Source organism: Piliocolobus tephrosceles, chromosome 1 (genome assembly GCF_002776525.5).
Source record: "Piliocolobus tephrosceles isolate RC106 chromosome 1, ASM277652v3, whole genome shotgun sequence".
NCBI classification, from domain to species: domain Eukaryota; kingdom Metazoa; phylum Chordata; class Mammalia; order Primates; family Cercopithecidae; genus Piliocolobus; species Piliocolobus tephrosceles.
Genome location: NC_045434.1, coordinates 39,120,459 through 39,147,856, shown reverse-complemented (window position 1 = coordinate 39,147,856; position 27,398 = coordinate 39,120,459). Strand labels below are relative to the sequence as shown.

Genomic DNA, 27,398 nt, shown 5'->3' with positions numbered 1-27,398 from the left:
TCTACCTCTTTTTCATTCCTATCATAAAGAAGGACAAGCAGCAGTTCACATTGATGTAGGAAGGACAGCATATGTATTTACTGTCTTGCCATTATTATATTAACTTTTCTATCCTCTGACATAATGTAATTCAATGGGCCCCAAACCATCTAGATACTACATTAGTCCACGTTATCAATAGTATCATATGCATTATATCACATGTACCATATACATTGGGCAAGATAAACAATAAAGGCTAAGCATTTTTGGGGCCTTAGTAAGACACATATGCTCCAGAGGTGAATAAATCCTACCAAGACTGAAGGGTCCACCATATCAGTAAAGGTTCTAGAATTCAGTGTGATCTGGTGCATATTTGGACATCCTCTCCAAAATAAAGGACATAGATTGCGTTGCATCTTTCACTACTAAGAAGGAAGCATAAAATCTAGTAGACTTCTTTATGTTTTAGAAACAGCATATTTCACACTTGAAAATACTTTTCTGAAATATAAGTCTGCCAGATGTTAGGGGGACCCAGAGTAGGAAAGTATTTTTGCTGCAAGTCAAGGTTCTGGTATAAATAGCCCTACCACTTAGGCCATACAACACAACAGAGCCCATGGTTTTAGGAGTATCAGTAGTGGGAAAAGACAATGGAGTTTATGACAAACCTGAAAAGGATAATTTTGAAATAGATCCGTAAAATTCTGGAGTAAGACCATGTCATCTGCATCAAAAAACTACACTGTTCAAAAAATACTCGAATGTGCTATTGAGCTATGGTAAAGTAAGAGAGCCTGTCCATGTGATATCAAGTGAGCAGACAGACAGACCTACCCATCTGATATGGTTTGGATCTGTGTCCCCACCCAAATATCATGCTGAAATGTAATCTCCAATGTTGGAGGTGGGGCCTGGTAGGAGGTTATTAGCTCATGGGACCGTTTCTTATGAATGGATTATCACCATCCCCTTGGTACTGTCCTCACCATCATGAGTGAGTTCTCATGATATCTGATTGGTTGAGTGTGTAGCACCTCCCCCTTTCTTCCTTTGGCTCCAACCAAGTGAAGTTCTGGCTCCCCCTTCACCTTCTGTCATTACTGTAAATTTTCTGAGGCCTCCCCAGAAGCCAAGCAGATGCCAGCATTATGCTTCCCATATAGCCTGTGGAACCATGAGCTAAATTAAATATCTTTTCTTTATAAATTACCCAGCCTCAGGTATTTCTTTATAGCAGTGTGAGAATAGACTACTATACCGTCATAAGCTGGGTTATTCAAGATCACCCAGTCATAGGTGGCCCAACAGTAATTCATCATAAAATGGAAATGGCACATCTGGAATCAGGCATGAGGCAGGTCAGAAGGTACAAGAAACTACCTAAGCAGGTGACCCAGACACCCATGCCATTACCACTGTGGCACTGCCACTTCACTGTCATCACATCTATGGCTGGTCACATTGATGACCAGCTGACAGAAGAGGAAAAAAGCTGAACCTGTTTCATGAATGGACCATCTCAATATGTTGGTGAAAATGAATAGCTGAAGCCCTTCTCGGTGGTGATCCTGAATGATGATGGGGAGCGAAAATCCCCTGCGACCCCATGAGCAGAACTTTGGGCAGTGAACCTACGTTCGTTTGTGTGGAAAGAGAAGTAGTCCAGGGTAAGAACATATACATACTCATGGGCAGTGATGAATGGCTTGGCTGGTAAGCCAGGGGCTTAAAAGGAGGAAGATTAGAATACTGGGGAAGAACAGGTCTGGGAATAAACACATGTGGATGGAACGATGAGAATAAACACGATGTGGGAAAATCTTTGTATTCTGTCTTAAAGCCCACCAAAAAACAACTACCATGAAAGAGGCACTAAACAACCAAGCAGACAAAATGACACTCTGCCAGTTGATGCCAGCAAGGCTCTGTCATAAGCCACTCCAGTGCTGGCACAGTGAGCTCATGGACAGAGCTCTAGGTGGCAGTGATGGAGGCTATGTACAGACCAACAGCATGTGCCCATGTTTGAGTGCCAAACACTCAAGTTGCAGGCAACAGAAACAAATGCAGAGCCCCCAGTATAGTAACATCCCTAATAAAAACCAGCCACTTAGTGACAAACTGATTACACTGAACCCCTTCTACTCTGGAAGGAGCAGCAATTCATTTTGACTGGAAGTGATATGTATCTTGCCTGCAAGGTGTCAGACAGCATCACCACCTCGGGACTTACAAGTGATTGATCCCTCAATGGGATCTCACATAACATTGCCTCTGACCAAGGGATACACTTCATAGCAAAGAAGATGTGGCAATGGCCAATGGGTCCCATGAGGATGAGATCTACTAATTCTATTTCCTTTGAGAGCTACTGGCTTGATAGAGTGATGGAGCCACTTATTGAAGGCATAGCTGTGAAAGCAGCTTGGAGCTACTGGAATACTGGGGGTGAATGATCATACCTTGGGAAAAAGAGGCATCATCTTCCAGGATAAATCAAAGACCATTATAAGGTGTGTCTTCAGTAGTAGAATACATGGGCCCAGATACCAAGGAATGAAAGAAGTGTTCCATTTACCTCTCAGTATCAGTGACTGACTTAGGGAAATTTGTCATCTTTATACCTTTAGGTTCTGTAGGTCTAGACCAGGGCTGTCCAATAAAAATACAATGTGAGCCACATATATAATCTAAAATTTTCTAGTAGTCACATTGAAAAAGCTAAAAGGAAAAGGGTGAAATTAATTTTAACAGTGTATTTTATTTACCCACATGTACCAGTCACATTTCAAGTGCTCAATGGCCATATGGCTTCTGTAATGGACAATGCCAGTCTAGAGATCCTAGTTCCTAGAGGCAGAATGCTTCTACTAGAGGAAATAGTAGGTGTTCAGTCGCGTTAAGCTCCTTATGCCGAGAAGTCAGCAGGCAAGCAAAGGAGTCACTGTACTGATAGGGTAATTGATCCTCATCATTAAGATCATGGTACATAGCAGGGATACCGGACAATTCACTTGCCACTCTTGGTATTCCCTGGCCCAATTTGTATGATAGGTTCACAAGTGAAGCAGCCACAGCATCACAGAAGTCATGATGACCAGGGGCTCAGATATCCCAGAGATGAGAGTCTAGTAAGACCTCAACACCAGCAGAGGTGCTAGCTGAGCATGAGAGGAAACTAGGATGGGGAGCAGGAGAGGAAGAAGAGGAGTATTAGCAAAGTCTTCAGATAAGGTAGCATAATGTGAGCCTGCCTTTCTCAAATACGTTTCCCAGGACAAGAAACCATCAGATTCCTGGAGGAGCTACTCCAAGGGGAGATGAGATTTCTATACAAAGCAAATGGACAGTAGTGGGTGGTACTGGGTACTACCCAGAACCTCACTTCAGGGCTAAAGCGCTCATTCCCCTAGATGCCTGAGTGTTTTCTGTTGATGGCCCAGAGATGAGGCCCCTTCTGGAAGTTGCTTCAGCCAAAGGAAACTGCCTGGCAATAAACCCTAGGTTATATCCTCCACAGGGGCATTCACATCTCCTGTGGATCAGTGTGGAAGAACTAAAGCCCAAATTAAATTTCTTACCTCACTGAGGGACAACTCTGAAGGGCCACACTGCCATCAGAGCTTCTCATGGCATCTGCTGAGGCCTGTTGTGATTGCTCCACAGCTGAACCTCTCCCCAGTCCTGCCTTCCTCACTCTCTTATAGGTATTATTCCCGACAGCACTCCTTAACAAACATCCCTTCACAAATCTCAGCCTCCAGGTAACTTGACAGAAGAAGAATCCACATTATTTAAAACCCCAGAGTGATAAATAGATAAGAAAGTAGAAATGAACAATCTTGACCATCATCACTTCATTCATTTATGATTACATCTTATTTTCATGATGCCCTTCCATGGTTTTGTAGGAGAAAAAAGACATAGTCATTACCCCCTAACCACCTCTCCATTTCCAACAAAGCATGGTTTCTCCTTTGGCTTATGTTCCTTAAGGAACATAAGATTACAGATGTTCTCTTAGATTTGAAAAAACTAGTTGCCTCATCTATCCCTGATTTTAAACACTTGCCTATTTTAGGTGCTTTCTCACAGTATACTTTGTAGTCGTCACTGATCTTCTCTACGGCTATCTTTGGATTCTTGTAGCAAAGCTCCTCAAAGGACATTTTAGTTATGTCTGTGAAGTAAGGAAAACAGAGATAGAGTTTAGTTGTCCAAAGTCTAGGTTCAAAGATTCACATACTTTTGTTGAAGGTATTGCCTTTAAAATGCTGGGCGCAGTGGCTCACGCCTGTAATCCCAGCACTTTGGGAGACTGATCAATTCCTTCCTTGCTGAGCAACCTTGGGCAAGTCTTTTCACCTTTGTGGAAGTCATGTTTCCCTGTATAAAAGATGATAGTGGTTGGGTATGGTGGCTCACACCTGTAATCCCAGCACTTTGGGAGGCCAAGACAGGCAGATCACTTGAGGTCAGGAGTTCGAGACCAGCCTGGCCAACATGGTGAAACACTGTCTCTACTAAAATACAAAAATTAGCAGGGCTTGGTGGCAGGTGCCTGTAATCCCAGCTACTCAGGAGGCTGAGGCAGGAGAATCGCATGAACCTGGGAGGTGGAGGTTGCAGTGAGGCAAGATAGCACCATTGCACTCCAGCCTGGGTGACAAAGGGAAACTCTGTCACAAAAAAAATAATAATTTTTTAAAAGTATCACACATAGGCCAGGCATGGTCACTCATATCTTTAATCCCAGCACTTTGGGAAGCCAAGACGGGAGAATGACTTCAGCCCAGGAGTTCAAGACTGGCCTGGGCAACATAACAAGACTCCACCTCTACAAAAAATAAAAAATTAGCTGGGTGTGGTGGTACCTGCCTGTAGTCCCACCAACTTAGGAAGCTGAGGTGGGAGCATCACTTGAGTCTGGGAAGTCATGGCTGCAGTGAGCTGTGATGGTTCCACTGTACTCCATCTCAAAAAAAAGATAGTATTCTAGCTCTGGTACTCTGTGAGTTTAGGGTACAGCTTGAGACACCAGCCTACCTGGGATTCAGGGCCCTGACTTGGCCAAATGCAAAGAAGGCACTTTATTAGGCCAGACTTGTGCTCCAAAAAAGCAGTGATAGAGGAAGTAATGATATGTGCTTTGGAGAGGGACAAGGAGCTTCCATGGAGGGTGGTTCACATTCTTACTGGCTATCCCTGGTGCCCCATAGCCACCCAAAGTAATGCCCATTGCCCAACATATGTGTGGTAAAATTTACCAGCCATCTTTTCTTCTACTTTGGTCTTGATTCCTGGGAAAGAATCTAAGATCCTCAGGATTTAGAGAGAGAGTGGAATCTCTATGGTTAAAAAAGAGGGCCTGTTCATGCTAGATTTAAATATTTTATGCCCAAGCATGGCTCTGAGGGGCAAGCATCCAGGACATCTTGGTCTGTATATAGAGTGCATATTAAAGTTTTAAAAAAGAGTCAGATTTACTTAGCACCTGCTTGTTATGTAAATACATTACCTCCGATCCTAGACAAATTAGGGGCCATTATCTCCACTGCATAGATAAAGAAATTAGGTTCAGAGAGATGGAGTAACTTGCCAAAGCTCACAGAGCATATGAATGGTACAACTGTATTTTCAAAGCTTTTGCTTACTCTTTATCCATGTTTTTCAAAGTGTAGGTCATGACTCACAAGTATGCCAGAAAATAAATGGTGAAATTGTTAGCTTTTATATAACATGAAACATAATAGAATAAAGAATGTTGGAGTACAGCATCTTATATAATAAGGGCAAGTATTGCTTTGGAAATTTTTTTTTCCATATATATGTGCACACATAAACACTTATGTTTAAGTAATTATGAAGTCAAACATATTTATTGTGGATCAAAGTTTGAGATATATGCAGTATTCCAACTGTCTCAACATAGATAATTAAAGCAGTATGCTCAACTTGAATAATAATGACTAACATTTACAGTATTGAACTCTTAAGTGGTTGTCAAACATTGTACTAATAGCTTTCATAGATGATCTCAGGTCACCTGCACAACAAGTTTGTTATTATTCTCATTTTACAGATGAGAAAACTGGGGTTCAAAGAGAGGTTAAATACATTGTTCAAGCATACAAGTCAATAGGAGAGCATGGGTATAACCCCAGACTTCTGGGACAGCAAAGCCTTTTGTTCCTAATGACGTCTCTCCACTACCTGGGTGGGCTGGTGTGTTATGGTAGGGAAGCGGGCGACTGTAAAATATGTTCACAGAAGTGCACTTGGACCCTATTCTGGAGGAAATGTGGTGAGGTGGAACATGCTTATCAGATGCATGAAACGAAGTATTCAGCATCAACTGCTTTGGTGGGCAAGAGTCTAGCTACACTTGAGCACTCTGGCTCCCTCAGATCCAGCAGGGAGCTCTCTGGTGAGTCTGTCTGGATTCAAATCCTGACTGCAACTTACTCTGACCCTGGGGAGGTCACATCCTCTCTGTGCCTCAGTTACTTAGTACATACCTCATAGGCTATTTTGATGGTCAAATGAGGTAATCTCTGCATTGCATAGTGCTGACGCTTAGTAAATAATTAGCAAATGTTAAATCTTATTTTCCAGTTGCCTATATGTAAAGGTCAAAAAAATTACAGTGACTGCTCTGACCTGTTAGAAACACTGGAGATGTCAGCTCTACCTGAAGAGACCCTCCTTGTTTCAGGTCCTCAGTAGCTATCTTTCGCCACTGCATATAGTCCATTTCCTTCATGTCAGCCAAAGCCTGGCTTAACTCTAGAGAATGCTGAATCCTCTTATAAAGAAGAATGTTCTCTTCTTTGTCTATAAATTCTCTTTTATGCTGTCTGGAGCTGATGAACTTGTTCTGTGTCTAAGAGAAGAGGGTGAGGGGAAGACTGTATTTGTTACAGGAATTAGACCAGAAACAATAGTTTTGTAATAACTCAGTGCTATATGCCTCCCTGTCACACGGTTATTACGCAGGTTGTTTTCAATTGTTAAGAACCACTGCTTCTTTACATGCCAACCCCCACCCTTTTCTAATCGAACTCATTTTCTATAAGGGAGAAATTTTCTATGATTGTGACTTTTTCAAAGTCATCTTATGCACTGAGTCGTTTTCCTTGAGAGGTTTAGCTTTAGAACAACAGGGACCATGCCAATCTTTGGTTGACTCTAGGAAAAATAACAATTTCATTTACTTTAACACATAAGCCTTTTAAAACAGCAATGACTCTCTCTTCTTCCCTCATCCTCATGATTCCTTCCCAACCCAAAGTCCTTCCTACTGTAAAAAGGAGAAACCAGTAGTCCTCTTCATCCAGGAAATCCTCATACCAGGGACTCAGCATCTGAAAGCCAAACACAGCCTACGCATTATGAGGTGGATGGTCAGCTTGCTGCATCTTTCCTGCATATGTTCACCTGGGAGCAGAGTAGGCTGAAGATTCTGGGTTCTGTAATTTGGAGATCTAATGGAATAGCAAACATTAGCTATGACCAACTAGGAGGCATTCTTTTATCTCTGAATAGAGCAGCTAACACAGCCTCTCTCTAAGTCTCAGAGAAAAGTACTAAATATTTACTTAAGAAGAGAGATGACAAATAATTTACAGAACCATTACTTAACATCTGCATATTATTTCATTCTTTTCCAAAGTAATATCTCATTTTTTCTCAAAATGGCCCTGAAAACCAAGCGTCTTTCTTTGGTGTGTCTACTCATATCTCCCACACCAACTCATAACAAAACCTGTGAGTTAGTGCTTAGCTAGATATTTTAACCCATACTCTCAGTTTCACTCATTCATTCCTTTGACAAATGCTTTATGAATGCCTCCTATGTGTCAGGCACTTTACGAATTGTTGGCAATATAGAGATCAACATGCTGCAAGTGTTGGTACAAGGAGCTCAACTTCCAGCATGAACAGCAGCATAACACATGCTCTAACAGGGGTATTAACAAAGCTTCTGATTCAGTCAGGGAAATCCAGGAAGAATTCATACAGGTAAGGAGGTTTAATCTAATGTGCATGTTGCAAGATAAGTAGGAGCTCATCACAGGGAAGTTGAGTAAAGATCATGCCAGGCAGTAGAAAGAGCTTAAACAAAGGCATGGGGATGGGAAAGAACATGTTTGGGAATGATGAGTACTCCAGTGTGGGCTGAAATGTAGCATTCATGTGAAGAGCCCAGGGATGGGAAAGTGGCAAGAGAAGGAGCAGAGATGCATTGGAATTATATATGAGGGACTTGAATGACTTGCTGAGTAATCTGGGGATTATTTTGCAGGCAATGAATTGTTGATAGTAACTTTTAAGAATGTAAGATTATCTCCGCCAACTGCCTCAATTATGCAGCCAAAGGTGAGTTTAGGGATATAAATTTTAGTAGCTTTAACAAATCTCCTTGGCTCCTGGGAAACTTGAGTGAAGTATATTCCTGAGACAATTCAGTTCAGTGATTGAATCCGAGCAATATGTAATGTAATATAATGTTACTCATTAATAAATAACTGTAAATATATATTAAATACAAATAATAAAAAAAAATGTGTGAAATGAGCACCCTATTAACATCCCTTTTGGTTTAAAAGGTTTATGACTTGGCCGGGCATGGTGGCTCACGCCTGTAATTCTAGCACTTTGGAAGGCTGAGGGGGGTGGATCACCTGAGGTCGGGAGTTCAAGACCAGCCTGACCAATATGGAGAAACCCTGTCTCCACTAAAAATACATAATTAGCTAGTCATGGTGATGCATGCCTGTGATCACAGCTACTTGGGAGGCTGAGACAGGAGGATTGCTTTAACCCGGGAGGCGGAGGTTGCAGTGAGCCGAGATCACGCCATTGCACTCCAGCCTGGGCAACAAGAGTGAAATGCCATCTCAAACAAATAAATAAATAAGTAAAAAAGATTTATGACTCAGGCTGGGTACAGTGACTCACACCTCACGCCTGTAATCCTAGCCCTTTTGGAGACTGAGGTGGGCAGATCACTTGAGACGAGGAGTTTGAGACCAGCCTGGGCAACATGGTGAAACCCCCAGCTCTACCAAAAAATAAAAAACAAAAAAATAACTGGGCATGGTGGCGTGCACCTGTGGGAGGCACATGCCACCCCCAGGGAGTACCACAAGTTAGCTACTGGGGAGTTCAGGTGGAAGAATCACCTGAACCCAGGAGGTGGAGGTTGCAGTGAACCAAGATCATGCTACTGCATTTTAGCCTGGGCAACAGAGGGAGACTTTGTCTCAAAAAAAAAAAAAAAAAAAAAAAAAAAAAAAAAAAAAAAAAAAAAAAATCAAGACTCTACCTAATAATTAATTGATAGATACATTTATTTCTTAAGAAACAAAGCTTAATAGAGCATTTTCTATTAAAAGAAACAACCAGTTATGCATTAAAATAGTAGCCATAAATAATAAATATGATAAAACAGCATCTAAAAACCCTATAATAGTTTTTTTGTTAGAATGTATTAGGGTTGTCTTTAGAATTGAGCTTGTCCATCACTTGATAAACCTCCTGGCCCCTTCTCAGAGCAGTGTGTGATGCAATAGATCAAGGTTATGCAAACGTTTTCTGTAAAGTGCCAGATAGTAAATATTTTATGATATTTACTATAGGCTATATAGTCTATTGCAAGTACTCAACTATGTAGTTGTAGGACATGGTAGTATGTAAACAAATGGGCACAGTCTTGTTGCAATAAAACTTTATTTATGTACACTAAAATTTGAATTTCATGTATTAACCATGTGCCATAATATGTTCTTCTTTTGATTTTTTTCTACTATAAAGAAATGTTAAACCATCCCTAGCTTGCTGGCCATGCAAATACATGTGGGAAGCTGAATTTGGCTCCCAGACTGTAGTTTGCTAACCTTGCAATAGACTGAACAGGAATCTGGACACTGGCTCTGCCCTTGTCAGTAAATAGCAGTGAGACCTGAGAATTTGACCCATCAGCTGTACAATGAAAGAAGGGATGACAGAACCTCTAATGACTTATTCTGAGGTTATATGTGTCTGAAAAGAGGTCAGAAGAGGATGAACATGTATTTACCTACTCATTACCAGGGCTGCATATAGAGTGTCTTTGAAGCAGCCATTATGATCCCCAATGTACTGATGAGAAAACCAAGGATCAGGATGAGTGATGTCAGCAAGATGGCTGACTAGAAGCCCCTAGCACTTGTCCATGCCTCCATAAACACAACTGAAACAATACATGAATAACTACATTCTAATAAAAGTAAAAATAACGAAAGGAAAGTGTACATTCAAGTGTACACTGAAGGAATAACAGAAACCCTGATGAACACAGAAACTCAGGATAGCCACAGAGAGAATGAAAGGAAACACTGGGTCTCCACCACCCACTCCCCAAGCCTAGATCAGCTGGGGACCAGGAGGAACCTCACCCTGTTGTGAAAAGCTAGGCTAGAGGATCTCAGCAGCCCTCATGAACACATTAGACACCTACAGTCCTCACCACTGGGGTCCCCTGCAGTCCTCACAGGCACTAAGCCCAGCAGAGGGAGCTGCCTAATGGCCACACAGCTATGCTCCCCCAAGAGAAGGAGTTGACACTGTGCCCTGCCCCCTGTGGCCTGCAAGACTACTGTGCTATACCATCTTGGACCTGATATTACTGCTGGAATGTGTCTTGCTCCAGGGGCAAACAGCCACAACTTGTCTTCATCCCTGAGGGTAAACTGCTGCCAAACTACCCCCACCCGATGGTCTAACATGCCCAAGCCAAGCTGCAGGCAGCTGTCACACTCTTTCCCTTGGTGCCAACCACAAGTGGAACTGCTCTGCCCACTTCTACCCAACTCCTTCAGGCTGAACATTAAGCTCTACAGTCTCTCCTGGGGAAATGGCACTTTGGTAGAATTGCTTCATCTACCACTCTCAGCCGCAGCTGCACTCTGCCCCTAGGGGCCTGAACTGAAATGGCATACTGCCTCCTGAGGAAACAGTGCCTTGATGCAGCTGCGCCATATTTCTCTCCCAGTCTCTGCTGAGCCCCGAACCTGTGAACTGAAGCCAAAGTTTCACACGCCCTCCTAGGAAAATGATGCGTTGGTGGAACTCCTCCATCTGCCTCTCCCAGTTGCTGCTGTACCCTGGCCCCTGGGAGAACAGAACCTTGGCTGTTCAGAGCAGTCACATCTTCTCAGGGCCTGATTTAAAACAGTGTCCTGCCTCCCAGAAGAGTGGTCATGTACACCAATACCTAAGCTGAGTGGCATCTTACATCCCAGGGAAATAGTGCCTGGACTACCTGGAATAGTCACACTCCTGGCCCTAAGCTGAAGTGGCACTGAGCAGCTGTGCATTCCAGGGCTAAGATGGCATAATACCCCGGGTCCCAGGGAAACAGAACAGTGGCTGAGCTGAGGAACCCCACACTACAGGTCAAAAGAATTATAGTATCGTGCTTCCCTGGAGCTGAACTAGCCCTCCAGAGTCCTAGCTGCTAAGACATTCCTTTCACTGTATCCCACGTATTCTAGGATAGTTGGTGCCACGGTAGCTGGCTTCACAGTATGGGACACTTCTGAGCCCCACCATCCCAGGGTCCAGAGTCACCACTACATGGTGCCTCATCCCTAGGGACCTGAGTTGCCACTGAGCCCTATTGGCTCAGGTTCCCAAACCCACTCTGTGAGCCCAAACCTCCAGAGTACCCCTTCTTCCCCAACGCTGGGCCAGGGCTGCGCTCTGTCCCTCAGGGTAGAATCACAGTTACAACCGAACCCCTGGGCTTGAGCTACTAGGCAGTGCTGCAGAGTCACATATCCTGGCTCTGTGGGCAGCCTACATCCAAGCATTCTACATAAGTGAACGTGTACCCCAAGACCCAAGCGCTATTAATCTGTACAACAAACTCCTGTGACATAAGTTTACCTATATAACAAACCAGAACAGGTACCCCCAAACCTAAAATAAAAGTTAAAAAATGAAAATAAGCAAAACAATAGAAATACATGTCTATAAATATTACATATACACATTACGTCTCATTTGAAATATAAACTAGTATATTTTATGTGTACATAATAGATATACACTATATGCATATATGTATTCATATACATTATGAGAATTATACATTTATTATATATATACACACATATATTATGTATGTATTTTAAAAATTATTTTTAAGCCCTTTATTAAGGTATAATTGACACACAAAAACCTGTAGAAATTTAATGCATACAACTTAATGTCTTTGAAGATAAGTATACACCCATTAAACTGTCATCACAATCAATACCACAAACCTATCCTCCAAAAATGTCTTCCTGTTCCCTTTGGTTTCGTTTGTGTTTCTTTTTTCTTTTGTGGTAAAAACACTTAACACAAGACCTATTTTCTCAGTGAATTTTAAGTATACAATATAGAATTGTTAAATGATATTTCATATGTTGTACAGTAAATTTATCTTTCATGACTGAAGCACGGTACAGTTTAATCAACACCTCCCTGAAGCCGCTGGGAACTGTCATTCTTTTTTCTGCTTCTATGAATTTATCTGATTTAGATTCAGCACATAAGTGAGATTATGCAGTATTTGTCTTTCTGTGTCTCATTTATTTTAATTAGCATGATATCCTTCAGGTCTCATCTGTGTTGTTGCAAAAGGCAGGACTTCCTTCTTTTTAAAGATTGAGTAGTACTGCACCATGTACACCATATTTTCTTTATCCATTCATCTTTTGATGCACATTTCAGTTGTTTTCATATCTTGGCTATTGTGAATAATTCTGCAGTGAACATGATTGTGTAGATATCTCTTCAAGATCCAGATTTTAATTCCTTTGGATATATCCCCAGAAGTGGGATTGCTGGATCAAAAGGTGATTCTACTTTTCATTTTTTGAGAAACCCGCATACTGTTTTCCATACTGGTCACACCAATTTACACTCCCACAAACAGTAATGTAAATTTGGGCATCCAGGGTCAAAAATAGTATGCAGGTTTAGTGTCAGTGTATAGAATCACAACTGTTTTTGAATATTGATTTTATCCTGCAACTTTACTGAATTTGCTTATTAGTTGTAACAGTTTTTTGTGGTAATTTTAGTGTTATCTACATATAAGTTCATGTCATCTGCAAACAGAGGCATGATAGTTTTACTTTGTCTATATAGTTTCACTTCTTCCTTTTTATATTTGGATGCCTTTTATTTTTTATTTTTCTTGTCTACTTGCTCTGGCTGGGACTCCCAGTATTCTGTTGACCAGGAAGGGCAAGAATGAGAATCCTTAGCTTGTTCTGGATGTTAGAGGAAATGATTTCAGCTTTTCACCATTGAGTATGATGTTGCAGCAAGCTTTCCATAATTGGCCTTTATTGTGTGGCAGTACCTTCCTTATATATGTAATTTTTGAGAGAAAAATATTTTGAAATTTGTCAAGTAATTTTTTGGCATCTGTTGAGTTGATGATGTGGTTTTTATCTTTACTTCTGTTAATGCGTTGCATCACAGTGATTGGTTTGCATAGGTCAAACCATCCTTATAACCCAGGGATAAATCCTACCTGGTAATTATGTATAATTCTTTTAATATGCTGTTGTATTTGGTTTGCTAGTATTTTTTGCTTTTCTTTTTAAAGACAGCATCTTGCCTGTCACCAGGCTGACATGCAGTGTCATGAACATGGCTCACTGCAGCCTCAAATTCTTCCAGAAATCCTCCCTTCTCAGTATCCCAAGTAGCTGGGACCACAGGCACACACCACCATGCCCAGATAATATTTTTATTTTTTATAAAGACAGGGTTTTGTCATGTTGCCCAGGCTGGTCTCTAACTCCTGGGCTCAAGCAGTCTTCCCAGCTCTGCTTCCCAAAGTGCTGGGGTTACAGGCATGAACCACTGCACCTGGCCATGCTAGTATTTTCTTGTGAATATTTGCATCTGTTTTCCTCAGGGATATTGACGCGTGGTTTACTTTTCTTCTTGTGTCTTTGTCTGGCTTTGGTGTCAGGGTGGCTCTAGCCTCATAAAATTACTTTGAAAATGTTCTCTCTTCTTATTTTTTTGGGAAGAGTTTAAGAAGGATTAGTATTAATTATTAAAATATTTGATAGAATTCACCAGTGACGCCATCTTGTCCCTGGTTTTTCTTTTTTGGGAAGTTTATTATTACTTCTTCAGTCTCTTTAACTGTTACTGGTCTGTTCAGGCTTTCAATTTCTTCTCGACTTAGTCATGGTAAGTTGTATGTTTCTAGAAATTTATTTCTTGTGGGTTGTCCAATTTATTGGTGTGTAATTATTAATAATAGTCTTTTATTATCCTTTTTATTTCTGTGGGAATAAATTGTAACATCTCTTCTTTCATTTACAATTTTATTTATTTGAATCTTCTCTTTTTTTAAGCCTAGCTAAGGATTTGTTGATTTCATTTATTGCTTAAGAAAACAAACTTAGTTTTATGTTTTTAAAAATTGAGTTTCTATTCTCCATTTCATTTATTTCTTCTCTAATCTTTATCCTCTTCTTCATTCTGATAAGTTTAGGTTTAGTTCTTCTTTTTCTGGTTCTGTGAGGTGTAAAGTTAGGTGGTTTATTTGAGATTTTTCTTTTTTAATGTAGGCATTTATTGCCATAAACATCCATCTTAGTACTGCTTTTGCTACATCCCATAAGTTTTGGTATGTTGTTTTTATTTTCATTGGTCTCAATTATTTTCAAATGCCCTTTCTGATTTTGTTTTTGAGCTACTAGTTGTTTAAAAGTGTGTTGTTTAATTCTGTGTATTTATAAATTTTCCCATTTTCTATTCTTGATTTCTAGTTTCACTCCATTGCACTTAATAAAAAAAAAAATACTTGTGGCCAAGTGCGGTGGCTCACGCCTGTAATTCCAGCACTTTGGGAGGCTGATAGGGGTGGATTGCCTGAGGTCAGGAGTTTGAGACCAGCCTGGCCAATGTGGTGAAACCCCGTCTGTAAGAAAAATGCAAAAATTAGGTGGGCATGGTGGTGGGCGCCTGTAATTCCAGCTACTCGGGAGGCTGAAGTAGGAGAATTGCTTGAACCCAGGAGAGGAAGGTGGCAGTGAGCCAAGATTGTACCACTGCACTCCAGCCTGGGTGACAGAGCGCGACTCTGTCTCAAAGAAAAAAAAAAATTGTAATGTTATTTCATTTTATTATTTTAGAGACAGGGTTTCATTCTTTCACCCAGGCTGGAGTGAAGTGGTGTGATCATAGATGTAACCTTGAACTCCTGAGCTTAAGTGATCCTTCCACCTCAGTCTCCTAAGCAGTTAGGACTACAAACATGTGCCACCACATCTGGCAATGGAATATTTTTAATCTTAAATTTGTTAAGACCTTTTTGTGACTTAGCACATGATCTATCGTGGAGAATAAACTCATCCTAATTGGACTTTTTCCTTGATGGCTAGTCTAGTAAAGGGAGACCTTGTTTTCAATACATAATGTTTATAACAAAAATTTAAAACTTTCCTCATAGAATACTCTGAGGTTCATGGTTTGGGGAGGCTTCATATAACAAGAAAGTGAAGAAGGAATGGACATCAACCACTCCCCACCTCCACTGTACTTTAGCGTTTTTGGCCGATTTGGGGAAAGTTGCAAAATGTGTGCCTTAAGACAGTGGTCCCCAACCTTTCTGACACAGGGACGAGTTTTGTGGAAGACAGTTTTTTCCGTGAACTGGGGGCTGGGGGGATGATTTCAGAATGAAACTGTTCCACCTCAGATAATCAGGCATTAGATTCTCACAAGAAGCATGCAACCCAGATCCCTCATATGCACAGTTCACAATACTGTTTGCACTCTAATGTTGCCACTGATCTGACAGAAGATGGAGCTCAGGCAGTAATACTTGCTTAACCTGCTGCTCACCTTTTGCTGTGCGGCCCAATTCCTAACAGGCCATGGACTGATACAGATTTGTGGCCCAGGGTCTCGGGACCCCTGCCTTAACAGAACAACCAACTCTCCAATATGTGAAGGTTTATGTGGGTAATTATGTAGTTACATAGCCAGTATAGGTGACCAGATGGGATTTTTAGTCAGTTTTGTCCTAATTTGCCAGATACTAACTCATTTCTGTGAGGCATGGCCTACCTTGCAAATCTCCTTCTGGGCTTTGGGAATCCAGGGGAACACATCTCCAGAAGGCAACAATTCCTTCAGACCCTGAATGGTTTGGGATTTGAGTGGTAAGTGTGCACCAATCTGCTCATTCAGGTAGAGTTCGCAGATTCTGTCACCCAGCAAGTGACGAAAGATTGCATTCCCATTGTTCTTGTTATTCACAAGGACACTGAGGAAATGGTGCAGGTCCTGCCAAAGGTCAAGAAGTTGGATTTCCACTTTCAAATTCAGCTTCTTCAGGTGGTCCCGGAAAGGGTTCCCTGCAAAGGAGTCAGCACACAAGGCCAAGTGGATGTACCCTAAAGAGAAGTTTTGCTTGATGGCTTTCTGAATTGTCATCTTGGAGGAGTGATGGATGATGGGGGTGACGGTCCTCAGGTGAGTAGAGACCCTTGTCTCAAAGAGGCCTTCCATGCGGAGGTGGCTCTTGGCTTTATTCTTTATGCTGGATTTTTTTGCACAATGCATATCCTTTTCCAGGGAACTGATTCTTGTTTCCTTTGAAGAAGCCATTTTCAGGAAAGGCATTTGTATAACCACTTTCTCTTGAGGACATGTCTCCTGCAGGGGCGTACCAATAGTATCTGGCTTGAGGTCCATTTCCAGAGACCAAGAGTCAGGATCTACCAATTGCCACATCTTCCTCTTGGCTTTCCTGCTTGAGTACTGTTTATGAAAGTGGTGGCACTTCCTGATGCTCATGTTCAGAGGGAGCCCTCCTACGTGGGTGTAGCAAACGCTGTATAAGCGAGTCTCGTACTCCTGCATCAGACCATGGCATGCTTCCTCCTTGGCCATGGTCGTCTTGGTGTGGGTGTAAAAGTTGGGAAGCCAGTAGCTCTGGAGTTTGAAGAGAGCCACTTTCTGCATGTGGCTCAGGATCTCCCTCCTAGTGGTTGACTGGTTGGGATGCCAGATGGAGATGCTCAGGAGGGACTCTGGAAATAATACAGAGAAATGATGGGTGAAAATGATGTGATGATGGCAGTGATGATGATGTTGGAGAGGTTTTTAAATTTTTTCAAATGTCTTTGTATAGTATTTTATTAGTTCCTCACACAATCCTGGAGTATGAATGGTTAAAATATAGAGTAGCCATATTTTTGTGGTTTTCTCAGCACACAGTGATCCCTTTATCTTATTCTCCATAGAAATAAGCCATGTTATGGGATTCTTCTAGTTACTCTTTAGACTATTAAATGTTACTTCAAAGAAGAGCAAAAGCACAAGAAAAATGATTAAGAACAAGAGACATCTATGTCTGAACAGGATTTTTGATGAAGAGGTTTGGATAAGTAGAACTAGCCCTGATTTTAATGTCGTCACTTCTCAATTACCTATGTGAGTAGAGAGAAGTGTGAATAATCCCAAACTGCACATCTTTTGGAACATATCTGTATTCAAGTTAGGAATGCCTCCTCATTTAATCAACGAACAAACAAATATAAATAAATCTTACGTTCTAGAGAAGAAGTTGACAAACTTTTTATGTAAAGGGCCAGCTGGTAAATATTTTGGCTCTGTAAATCACATAAAATTTCCTTCTTTTTTTAAAAGTCCTATAAAAATGTAAAAATGGTCTTAGCTCGCAGGCCACGTACACTGCATTTGGCTGGTGGGTTGCAGTTTGTTCTAGAGAATCCCAATTAAAAAAATAAAATACAAAAGTATGTAGGCTTAAATGTTACAGGTGCTTTTCAAGTATCCTGCCCCAATTCCTCCTCCTCCCTTCCAATCAGCCTTCATTGGCAGGTAATATCTCACAGAGAGGCAAGTGCCAGCTTAAGGACAACTGGTGTCTTTCAACACTTTCCTGGTTAAGGGTTGGGGTTGCCACTAGCATCTCTGATACATCAAAGATGGAAAGAAGGTGGGGTTTCCTGCAAAGAAGGAGACTGAGGATTATCAGACACTGGATTTACTTTTTTGTTGCATCCCCCCCAAAATATGCTTTATAATTCTTACTGATGTTCATGTTGCAGAGGGTTACCACCCTGGAGCCCTCTTGCAGATGGGTGGCCCTCAGCATGAGGAAGAGGGACAGGTAGTAGTCTCTCACTTCCGGGTCCATCTCATCTATGCTCAGGATCTTCTCAGTAAGGATCCAGAAATCCACCAATTCTTCACCTACAGGTGAGACAGAAGAGGCACAGAGCTATATCCTAGTTTTGCCCCTTTGGTGGTTGCATCTGGGTGAATCAGCTGACATGCCCCACCAGCCTGTTCCACTGCATCAATCATCATTCCTGGTGATTGGTTCAAGGTATCATCTCTAGAAAAGTTCTACTGTGGGGGAGAATTGGAGGCATGGGGAGAAGAGGCTTAATGCATGGGAATCCTTTGACTTTTTGTTGCGCCTGTTAGAGAAACCATCACTGGAGGGAAAACTGCAAGACTCTGGGGGTGGATTATGAAATAATTAAATTTTGTCCAAAAAAATGAAGATTGGGGGAAAAAAGAAACACATTTCCTAGATCATGGACTGAGAATGGCCTGCAGAAGGACACTGGAGCCAAAAGATGTCAAAGACTACATCCCCTTTCATTAAAACTTGGCAAGGCCTGAACTCTGAGTGGCAAAGTGAAAGACGTAGTCCATCTAGATCTTCCCTACCTGCTCCCTGGAAATCCAGGATTTCACTCTTAAAATTAGGGCTAAGGCCTGGATAAAACTTAATGTTGTTAAGCTGGAGTGTCAGCCAGGGCCAGCTACCAGCCTCCCGGAACCCAGAAACTACTGGACTCAATAGCACAGAAGCCAGTTTCCATCACTCCCATTACCAGGATTTGTTTACTTGTTCCTTGTCTGTCTCCCCACCAAAATAGCAGCTTTGTGAAGCAGAGACTTACGGCTCTTGTTCACCTTTGTAACCCAAGCTACCAGCGCAGTGGCTGCCACATAGCAGTGCTCAATGATATTGTTAAATGAATGAATGAATAAATGAGTAAAAGGTATTCTGACTGCTTTTCCCTTAACCTACACTATGGACCTCAGTTTTCAAAGATTATTATCCAAACTGCGTTATTAAACATTTTTATATTCACCATAGACAAACATAACTGTTAACTGGGGCTTAGGGCACCCTGAAAACCATTAAGAACTTGCAAAAGCCCCAGAAACAACCCCAGGAACCCACCTGCACTGCCTGTGAGGTAGGAATAGAAGCGCCACATCCCTCTGACCCCGCCAACGCATTTCTGGAGTAGCCACTGGTCTGCCTTTTTCCATCTCATCATCTTGGCTGCCAGGAAAATTCCACCATAAGAGAGAAAGAATGAACTCTTCCCCTGGCCCCTCTCCCAGCCTTGCACACTGGCAGACCCCCATTTGTTTAGTGTGGTGAGGACAAATTGTGACCAGTTAGATGAATAGGGTCCAGATTATGTGGTGCTTTGAAGCTAGGCATCATCCGGTGACACATGTTAAGGTTCATGGGAGGGACACACAAGCATGTGCACAATTCACAGCTCATAAACACCCACCAACCGAAGCCCCTTCCCTTCTACAGTCTCAACCTGACAGGGACTTTGCCCTTAGTGTGCATTTTAATCCAACTTTACCTATATATATATATATATATTGAAGGGGGTTAGTTGAATATAGCAGGTAATTTCTTACAACATTTTACTTTGTGAATACTCCTGAATCTTAAATTTGCCTAGGGTGAAACATATTCAGTTTCCTTTGGCTAGTGAGCCAAAAGTGACTAATTCAACTTTAGATGGAAATTTTATTCATTCATTCTTTCAATACATGTTTATTAAATGCCTACTAAGTATCAGGCACCAATATAGGTGCTTGATATACATCAGCAAACAGAACAAAAAATCCCTGCCTCCAAGGAGTCTGTATTCTTGTGAAGGAGACAGGCACACAATAAGCATAATAAATAAGAACACTATCTAGTGAGGTTGAAGGTTATAATCAGAATAGAAAAAATGTGGAGCAGGATAAAAGAAATTGGTAGTGCTTCAATGAGGAGACAAGATTTGTACAAAGAGTTGAGGAGGTGAGAGAAGGAGCCATGTGAGTATCTACAGAAAGAGCATTCCAGGTAGGGGAAAAAGCCAGTGCAAAGCCTTTAAGTGGAAATGTGTCCAGCATGTTTGAGGAACTGCAAGGAGGCCAGTGTGACTGGAATGGAATGAGTGAGAGGAGGGAAGTAGGAGGAGACGATGTAAGAGAGGAAATGGGGCCAGCTCTCTAGGATCTTGAAGATCACTGTAGGGGTGCTGAATTTCTCATTGACACAGGAGTCATTGGTAGTATTGGAGGTGTTGAGAAGCAGTGCAGACAGTGAGGAAATAATGTGATCTGAAATACATTTTTTCCAATATTTTTATTGTGGGAGAATACATATAACATAAAGTTTACCATCTTAACTATTTTAAAATGTATGGTTTAGTGGCATTAAGTGTATTAATAATTTTGTACAACCATCATGACCATCCACCTCCAAAATTCTTTTCATCTTGCAAAACTGAAACTCTTTACTCATTAAACAGTAACTCCCTGTTTCCCCCCTCCTCCCAGCTGCTGACGATCACCATTCTACTTCCTTTCTCTATGACTTTGACTATCCTAAGTACCTCATATAAGTAAAATCATATAGTATTTGTCTTTCTGTGACTGGCTTACTTCAATAAGCATAATGTCTACATGTTTTATTCATGTCATAGTTTCTGTTTTATGGCTGAATAATATTCCATTGCATATATATATATGTATCTCTCACATTTTGCTTATCCATTCATCCATTGATGGTTACTTGGACTGTTTCCACACTTAACTATTGCGAATAATGCTCCTATGTACATGAATGTACAAATATCTCTCCAGACCCTGCTTTCAATTCTTTTGAGTATATACTCAGCAGTTAAATTTCTGGACCATATGGTAATTCTATTTTTAATTTTTGAGAAACCTCCATGCTATTTTCCACAGTTTGTACCATTGTACAGTCCCACCAACAAATGCAAAAGAGTTCCAATTTCTCCACATCCTCACCAATGCTTGTTATCTTATTTTTTTTGGTACACAATGGGTGTGTGATGGTATCTCATTATCGTTTTGGTTTGTGTTTCCCTAATGATTAGTCCTGTAGAGCATCTTTTCATGTGCTATTGGCTATCTGTATATTGTCTTTGGAGGAATGTGTTGTTTAATTAAGTATTTTCCCTAGTTTTGAATCATGTTGCTCTTTGCTGTTGTTGTTGAGTTTTAGGTGTTCTCTGTATATTCTGGATATCAATACTTTCTCAGATATATGATTTTGAAGATTTTCTTCCATTATTTAGGCTGCCTTTTTACTTTTGAGAGTATCTTTTGATGCACAAATTTTTAAATTTTTTATGAAACCCAATTCTTTGTTGTTGCTTCTTCCTTTCCTGTCATATCCAAGACATCACTGCCAATTCCAATGTTGTGAAGATTTTGCCCTCCATATGTTTTTTCATGAGTTTTGCTGTTTATGCCTTAAATTTAAGTCTCTGATCCATTTTGAGTACATTTTCATATATGGTGTTATGTAAAGGTCCAATTTCATGATTTCACATGTGGACAACCAGTTTACCCAGGACCATTTGTTGAAAAGATGGACCTTTTCCCGTGGAATGGTCTTGGCACCCTTGTCAAAAATCATTTTACCATACATGTGAGGGTTTATTTCCGGGCTTTTTATTCTATTCCATCTTTTCATATGTCAGTGTTTGTGCCACCACATTGTTTTGATTGCTAAAAACTTGTAGTAAGTTTTGAAATCAGAAGGTGAGTCCTCCAGTTTTGTTCTTTTTTTCAAAATTGTAATGGCTGTTTGGAGTTCCTTGGAAATTTTAGGAATGATGTTTCTATTTCTGCAAAAGATGTCATTGGGATTTTGATAGAGATTGCATGAATCTGTAGATTGCTTTGGGTGGTATTGGCATATTAACAACATTAAGTTTTCCAATCCATAAATAAACATGGGAGGCATTTTTTTATGTCTTCTTTAATTTCTTTCAGCAATGTTTTGTAGTTTTTATTGTGCAAGTCTTTCACCTCCTTAAGTGAATTCCTAAGTATTTTATTCTTTTCAATGCTGTTGTTAATGAAATTGTTCCTAAAATTTTCCTTTCAGATTGTTCATTGTAAGTGTATGGAAGTGCAACTGATTTTTTTTTTCTTTTTTGTTGACTTTGTATCCTGCTACTTTGCTGGATTCATTTCTTAGTTCTAACAGTTGTGTGTGTGTGTGTGTGTGTGTGTGTGTAATCTTTGGATTTTTCTATAAAATACTAAATTATCTGCAAACGAAGATCATTTGACCTTTTTCTTTCCAATTACAACGTCTCTTATTTTTCCTTCTTCTTTTGGCCAAATTGCTCTGGTGAGAGTTTCCAGTATGGTGTGAAATAGAAGTAGTGAAAGCAGGCATTTCCTATTCCTGATCTTAGAGGAAAAACTTTCAGTTTTTTGTCATTGAGTATGATGTTCACTGTGGGTTTTTCATATGTAGCTTTTATTATGTTTAGATACTTTCCTCTTAATCCTAGTTTATTGGATTTTTTTTTAATGAAAGGGTGTTGGATTTTGTCAAATGCTTTTTCTGCACCTATTGAGATGATCATGGAGTTTTCTTCTTTCATTCTGTTAATGTGGTATATTACATTCATTCATTTTCATATATTGAAGTGTCCTTGCATTCCAGGAAAAAATATCCCTTTTGGGCAGGGTGTTTATTTAATCCTTTTAATATACTGTTGAATGTGATTTGCTAGTATTTCATTGCAGGCTTTTGCATTGATGTTCATCAGGAATATTGGTCGATACTTTTCTTTTCTTATAGTGCCTTGTTTGACTTTAGTATCAGGGTAATGCTGGCCTCAAAGAATGAGTCAGAAAGTGGTCCTGCCTCTTCAATCTTTTGGAACAGTTTAAGAACAGTTGAGTATTAATTCTTCTTTAAGTGTTTGGGGTAAAACTCACCAGTAAAACCATCAGGTCCAGGACTTTTCTTTGTCAGGAGATTTTAGATTACCATTTTAATCTCTTTGCTAGTTATAGGTCTACTCAGATTTTCTATATCTTTTGATTGAGCATTGGTAGATTATGTGTTTCTAGGAATCCTTCTATTTCATCTAGGCTACCAAATTTGTTGGTGTGCAGTTGTTCAGAGTACTCTTCTATAATCCTTTTTATTTCTGTAGAATTGAAAGTAATGTCCCCACTTTCATTTTATTTTCATTTTAAGATAGGGTCTTGCTCTGTTATGTAGGCTGGAGTACAGTGGCATGATCAAACTCCTCATTACAGTCTCAAACTCCTGGGCTCAAGCAATCCTCCTGCCTCAGCTTCCCAATTAGCTAGAATTACAGGTGCATGACACCTGTCTGGATTTTTTATTTTCATTTTTTGTGGATACTGAGTCTCTTTATGTTGCCCAAGCTGGTCTTGAACTTGTGGCCTCAAGCAACCCTCTCACCCTGGCTTTGTAGAGTTCTGGGATCATAGGCATGAACCATCATGGCCAGACTCATTTTTAATTTAGTGATTTATAGTCTTCTTTTTTTTTTTTTTTTTTTTTTTTTTTAGTAATTATTAAGTCGTCTTTTTTCTTTTCTTTTTTTTCTTTTTTTTCTTCTGAGAGAGTCCTGCTCTGTCACGTAGGCTGGAGTGCAGTGGCATGACCGTGGCTCACTGCAACCTCCGCCTCCCAGGTTCAAGTGATTCTCCTGCCTCAGCCTCATGAGTAGCTGGGATTACAGGACCCCGCCATCATGCATGGCTAATTTTTATATTTTTAGTAGAGACAGGGTTTCACCATGTTGGCCAGGCTGGTCCCCCTGCGGCCTCCCGAAGTGCTGAGATTATAGGTGTGAGCCACCACAGCGGGCCAGTCTTCTCTTTTTCTTAATCCACTTAACTAAAGGTTTATTTTGCTGACTTTTTCAAAGGACCAATTTTTTATCCCATTGATTTTCTCTATTTCATTATTTGCTCTAATCTTTATTTCTTTTCTTCTGCTAGCTCTGGGTTTAATTTGCTGTTCTTTTTCTAGAGCCTTAAGTTGTAAAGTTGTGTTATTTGAGATTTTTCTTTTTAAAATGTAAACATTTATAGCTATAAATTTTCCCATTGTACTGCTTTTATTTTATCCCGTAAGTTTTGTTATCTTTTCATTTCCATTTATCTCTAAGTATTTTCTAATTTCCCTTGTAATTTTTTCTTTGATCCATTGTTTAAGACTGTGTTAATTTCCACAATTTTGTGAATTTTCTACTTTAACTTCTGTTATTTATTTCTAATTTCATCCATTTGTGGTCAGAGAAGATACTTTTATGCTATCTTTTAAAATTTGTTGAGAATTTCTGGCCTAATATATAATCTATCCTGGAAAATGCTCCATGTACACTTGAGAAGAATGTGTATGCTGTTGTTGTTGAGTGAAGTGTCCTGTATATGTCTTAGATCTAGCTAGTTTAATAATATTGTTTAAGTGTCTATTTCCTTACCTATCTTCTGTCTTACTATTCTATTCATTATTAAGAGTGGGGTATTGAAGTCTCCAATGATAATTTTAGGATTGTCTATTTTCTCTTCAGTTCTGTCCAGTTTTGCTTCATATATTTTGAGAGTCTGTCATTAGGTGTGTAGATGTTTATAGTTGTTACATCTTGATATGTTGAACCTTGCATTAACAAGTAATATCCTTCTTTGTCTCTTGTAAACTTTTTTTAAAAATTTAAAGTCTACTTGGAAGGGGAGTCTATTTTTTGCAGGATAAAAATAAATTAATTAAATAAAGTCTGTTTTGTCTGATATCATTATAGGCACCCCTGCTCTCTTTTGGTTACTATTTACATGGAATATTTTTTCTGTCCATTCACTTTCAATCTATGTCTCTGACTGTAAAGTGAGTCTCTTACAGACAGCATGTAATTGGATCTTGCTTTAAAATTTATTCTTGCAATCTCTGTCTTTTTATTGGAGAGTTTAATCCATTTACAGTTAAAGTAATTTACTATTAAGAAGAAACTTATGTCATTCTGCTATCTGCTTTCTATACACCTTATAGCTCTTTTGTTCTGCATTACCAGGATTATTGTCTTCCTTTGTGTTTAATTAATTTTTTGGTGAAACACTTAAATTCCTTTGTCATTTCCTTTTGTGTAAATTCTGTAGCTATTTTCCTTGCAGTTATCATGAAGATTACATTTAACATTGTAAGTTTATAACATTCTAAGTTGATTTATACCAGCTTAATTTCAGTCACATACAAAAACTTTGCTTCTTTGACAGCTCTATCTCCACCTCTTTTGGTTGTTGATGTCACAAAATTATATTGTGTTACCCAAAATATAAACTAATAATTCATTAATGTGCATTAACATCCTAAATTATGTGGAAAACAAAATTTAATGTGGAGTTACCAACCAAAGTTACAATAATACTATCTTTTAGACTAATAGTTATTCTTTTAAAACATATATTAATCTCTTAAATCTTAAAAAAAGTACAGTTATAAATATTATAACTTTTAAATATTATTTTTATTATGATGTTGGTATTAAATGTATTTTTATTAAGATCTTTACTACATATGGCTTCAAGTTACTGTCTAGTGTTCTTTTATTTCATCCTGCAGGACTCTCTTGAGCATTTCTTGCAGGAAAGCTCCCTCAGCTTTCTTCTTACTTGGAGTTCACTGGGCTCTTTGATGTCTATATTCATGTCTTTCATCAAGTTTGAGAGGCTTTTAGCCATTATATATTCAAATATTCTCTTTGCACCTTTCTTTCTCTACTCTTTTTCTAGACTTCCATAATGTGTGTGTGTTGACCTGCTTGATGGTGCCCCACAAGTCCCATCAAGGGGCTTTGTTCAATTTTCTTTAAACCTTTTTCTTTCTGTTTGTCAGATTTAATAGTTTCTACTGTCCTACCTTCAGGTTTACTGATTCTTTCTTTTGCCTGCTCTAATCTGCCTTTAAATCTTTCTAGTAGATTTTTCATTTTAGTCATGCTTTTCAGCTACAGAATTACTTTTTTTTTAAGGTTTTTCTCTGTATTAATATTTCCATTTTGTTCATTTATCACTTTCCTGACTTTCTCTTTGACCATATTTAAGGGAGTTGTTTTAAGGTCTTTATCTAGTAGATCTGCCATCAGAACTCTCTTAAGGACAACTTCTTTAGGTTTATCTTTATTTTCTTTAAATTAGCCATACTTTCCTCTTTGTGTGCCTTCTGATTTTTGTTGTTGTTGTTAAAAACTGAGTATTTGAACCTAATGATGTATTAACTCTGGAAATCAGATTCTCTCCTTTTCACAGAGTTTGCTGGGGTTTTGTTGTTGTTGTTATTTTTATTAATTTTTTATTATTATGGTAGGATATCTCTGTGCCAAGAATTGGCCGGAGGTATAAACTTGTCTTCTTATATCTTTTCCAAGCCTGCAGCTTTCTTTAAGCATAGGCAGTTACTTTCTAATTTTCTCCATATATGCAGTTGTTTTTGAATGCCCTAATCCTTAAGATCTGCCTCCCAAAAGGAAAAAAAAAGAGAGAAAAATGAAGAAAGGGGAAGATGTCAGCTCTGTAAATCCCCTAAAAATCACTTCAGCTAGAGGGAGAGGGGCTTACAACAATGGGAAAGTCCAACAACAATGACTGCCAACGTCTTTGCCTGGATTTCTGTGGTCAGAAGTAGCAATCAAATCACAGATCCTTAATATTTGGAACACAAGGTTCTTTTTGCCCACCCTAGCTCCTGTAAGCTGCCCCAGGAACATGTGCACGACTGTGTGCCATGGGGCTGGGGTCGAACGTAAGTAGCTGCTAATGTGCAAAGAGCTGAAATTGAATGAGATCGACTACAGTTTACTGTCTAAACTTTCCCCCTGAAAGTTGCAAGCTTCAATAGACTCTAAAGTTTCAGCCGGGCGCGGTGGCTCAAGCCTGTAATCCCAGCACTTTGGGAGGCCGAGACGGGCGGATCACGAGGTCAGGAGATCGAGACCATCCTGGCTAACACGCTGAAACCCCGTCTCTACTAAAAATACAAAAAACTAGCCGGGCGTGGTGGCGGGCGCCTGTGGTCCCAGCTACTCTGGAGGCTGAGGCAGGAGAATGGCGTAAACCCGGGAGGCGGAGCTTGCAGTGAGCTGAGATCAGGCCACTGCACTCCAGCACGGGCGACAGAGCAAGACTCCGTCTCAAAAATAAAAAAATAAAAAAAAAAAAAATAAATAAATAAATAAATAAAGTTTCAA

The 27,398-nt window shown here is 39.9% G+C and overlaps 1 protein-coding gene across 1 annotated transcript in view; it reads right to left on the bottom strand.

Annotated features, from left to right (window-relative positions):
* RGSL1 (regulator of G protein signaling like 1) overlaps positions 1-27,398 on the bottom strand; it is a 104,561-nt gene that overhangs the window by 62,005 nt on the left and 15,158 nt on the right. Inside the window, exons 5-10 of the mRNA XM_031934174.1 lie at positions 19,289-19,393; positions 18,118-18,279; positions 16,123-17,090; positions 7,290-7,352; positions 6,649-6,871; positions 4,061-4,168 (exon numbers count right to left, since the gene is read on the bottom strand). Coding sequence (XP_031790034.1) covers positions 4,061-4,168; positions 6,649-6,871; positions 7,290-7,352; positions 16,123-17,090; positions 18,118-18,279; positions 19,289-19,393 — 1,629 coding nt within the window. The remainder of the gene's footprint in view (positions 1-4,060; positions 4,169-6,648; positions 6,872-7,289; positions 7,353-16,122; positions 17,091-18,117; positions 18,280-19,288; positions 19,394-27,398) is intronic.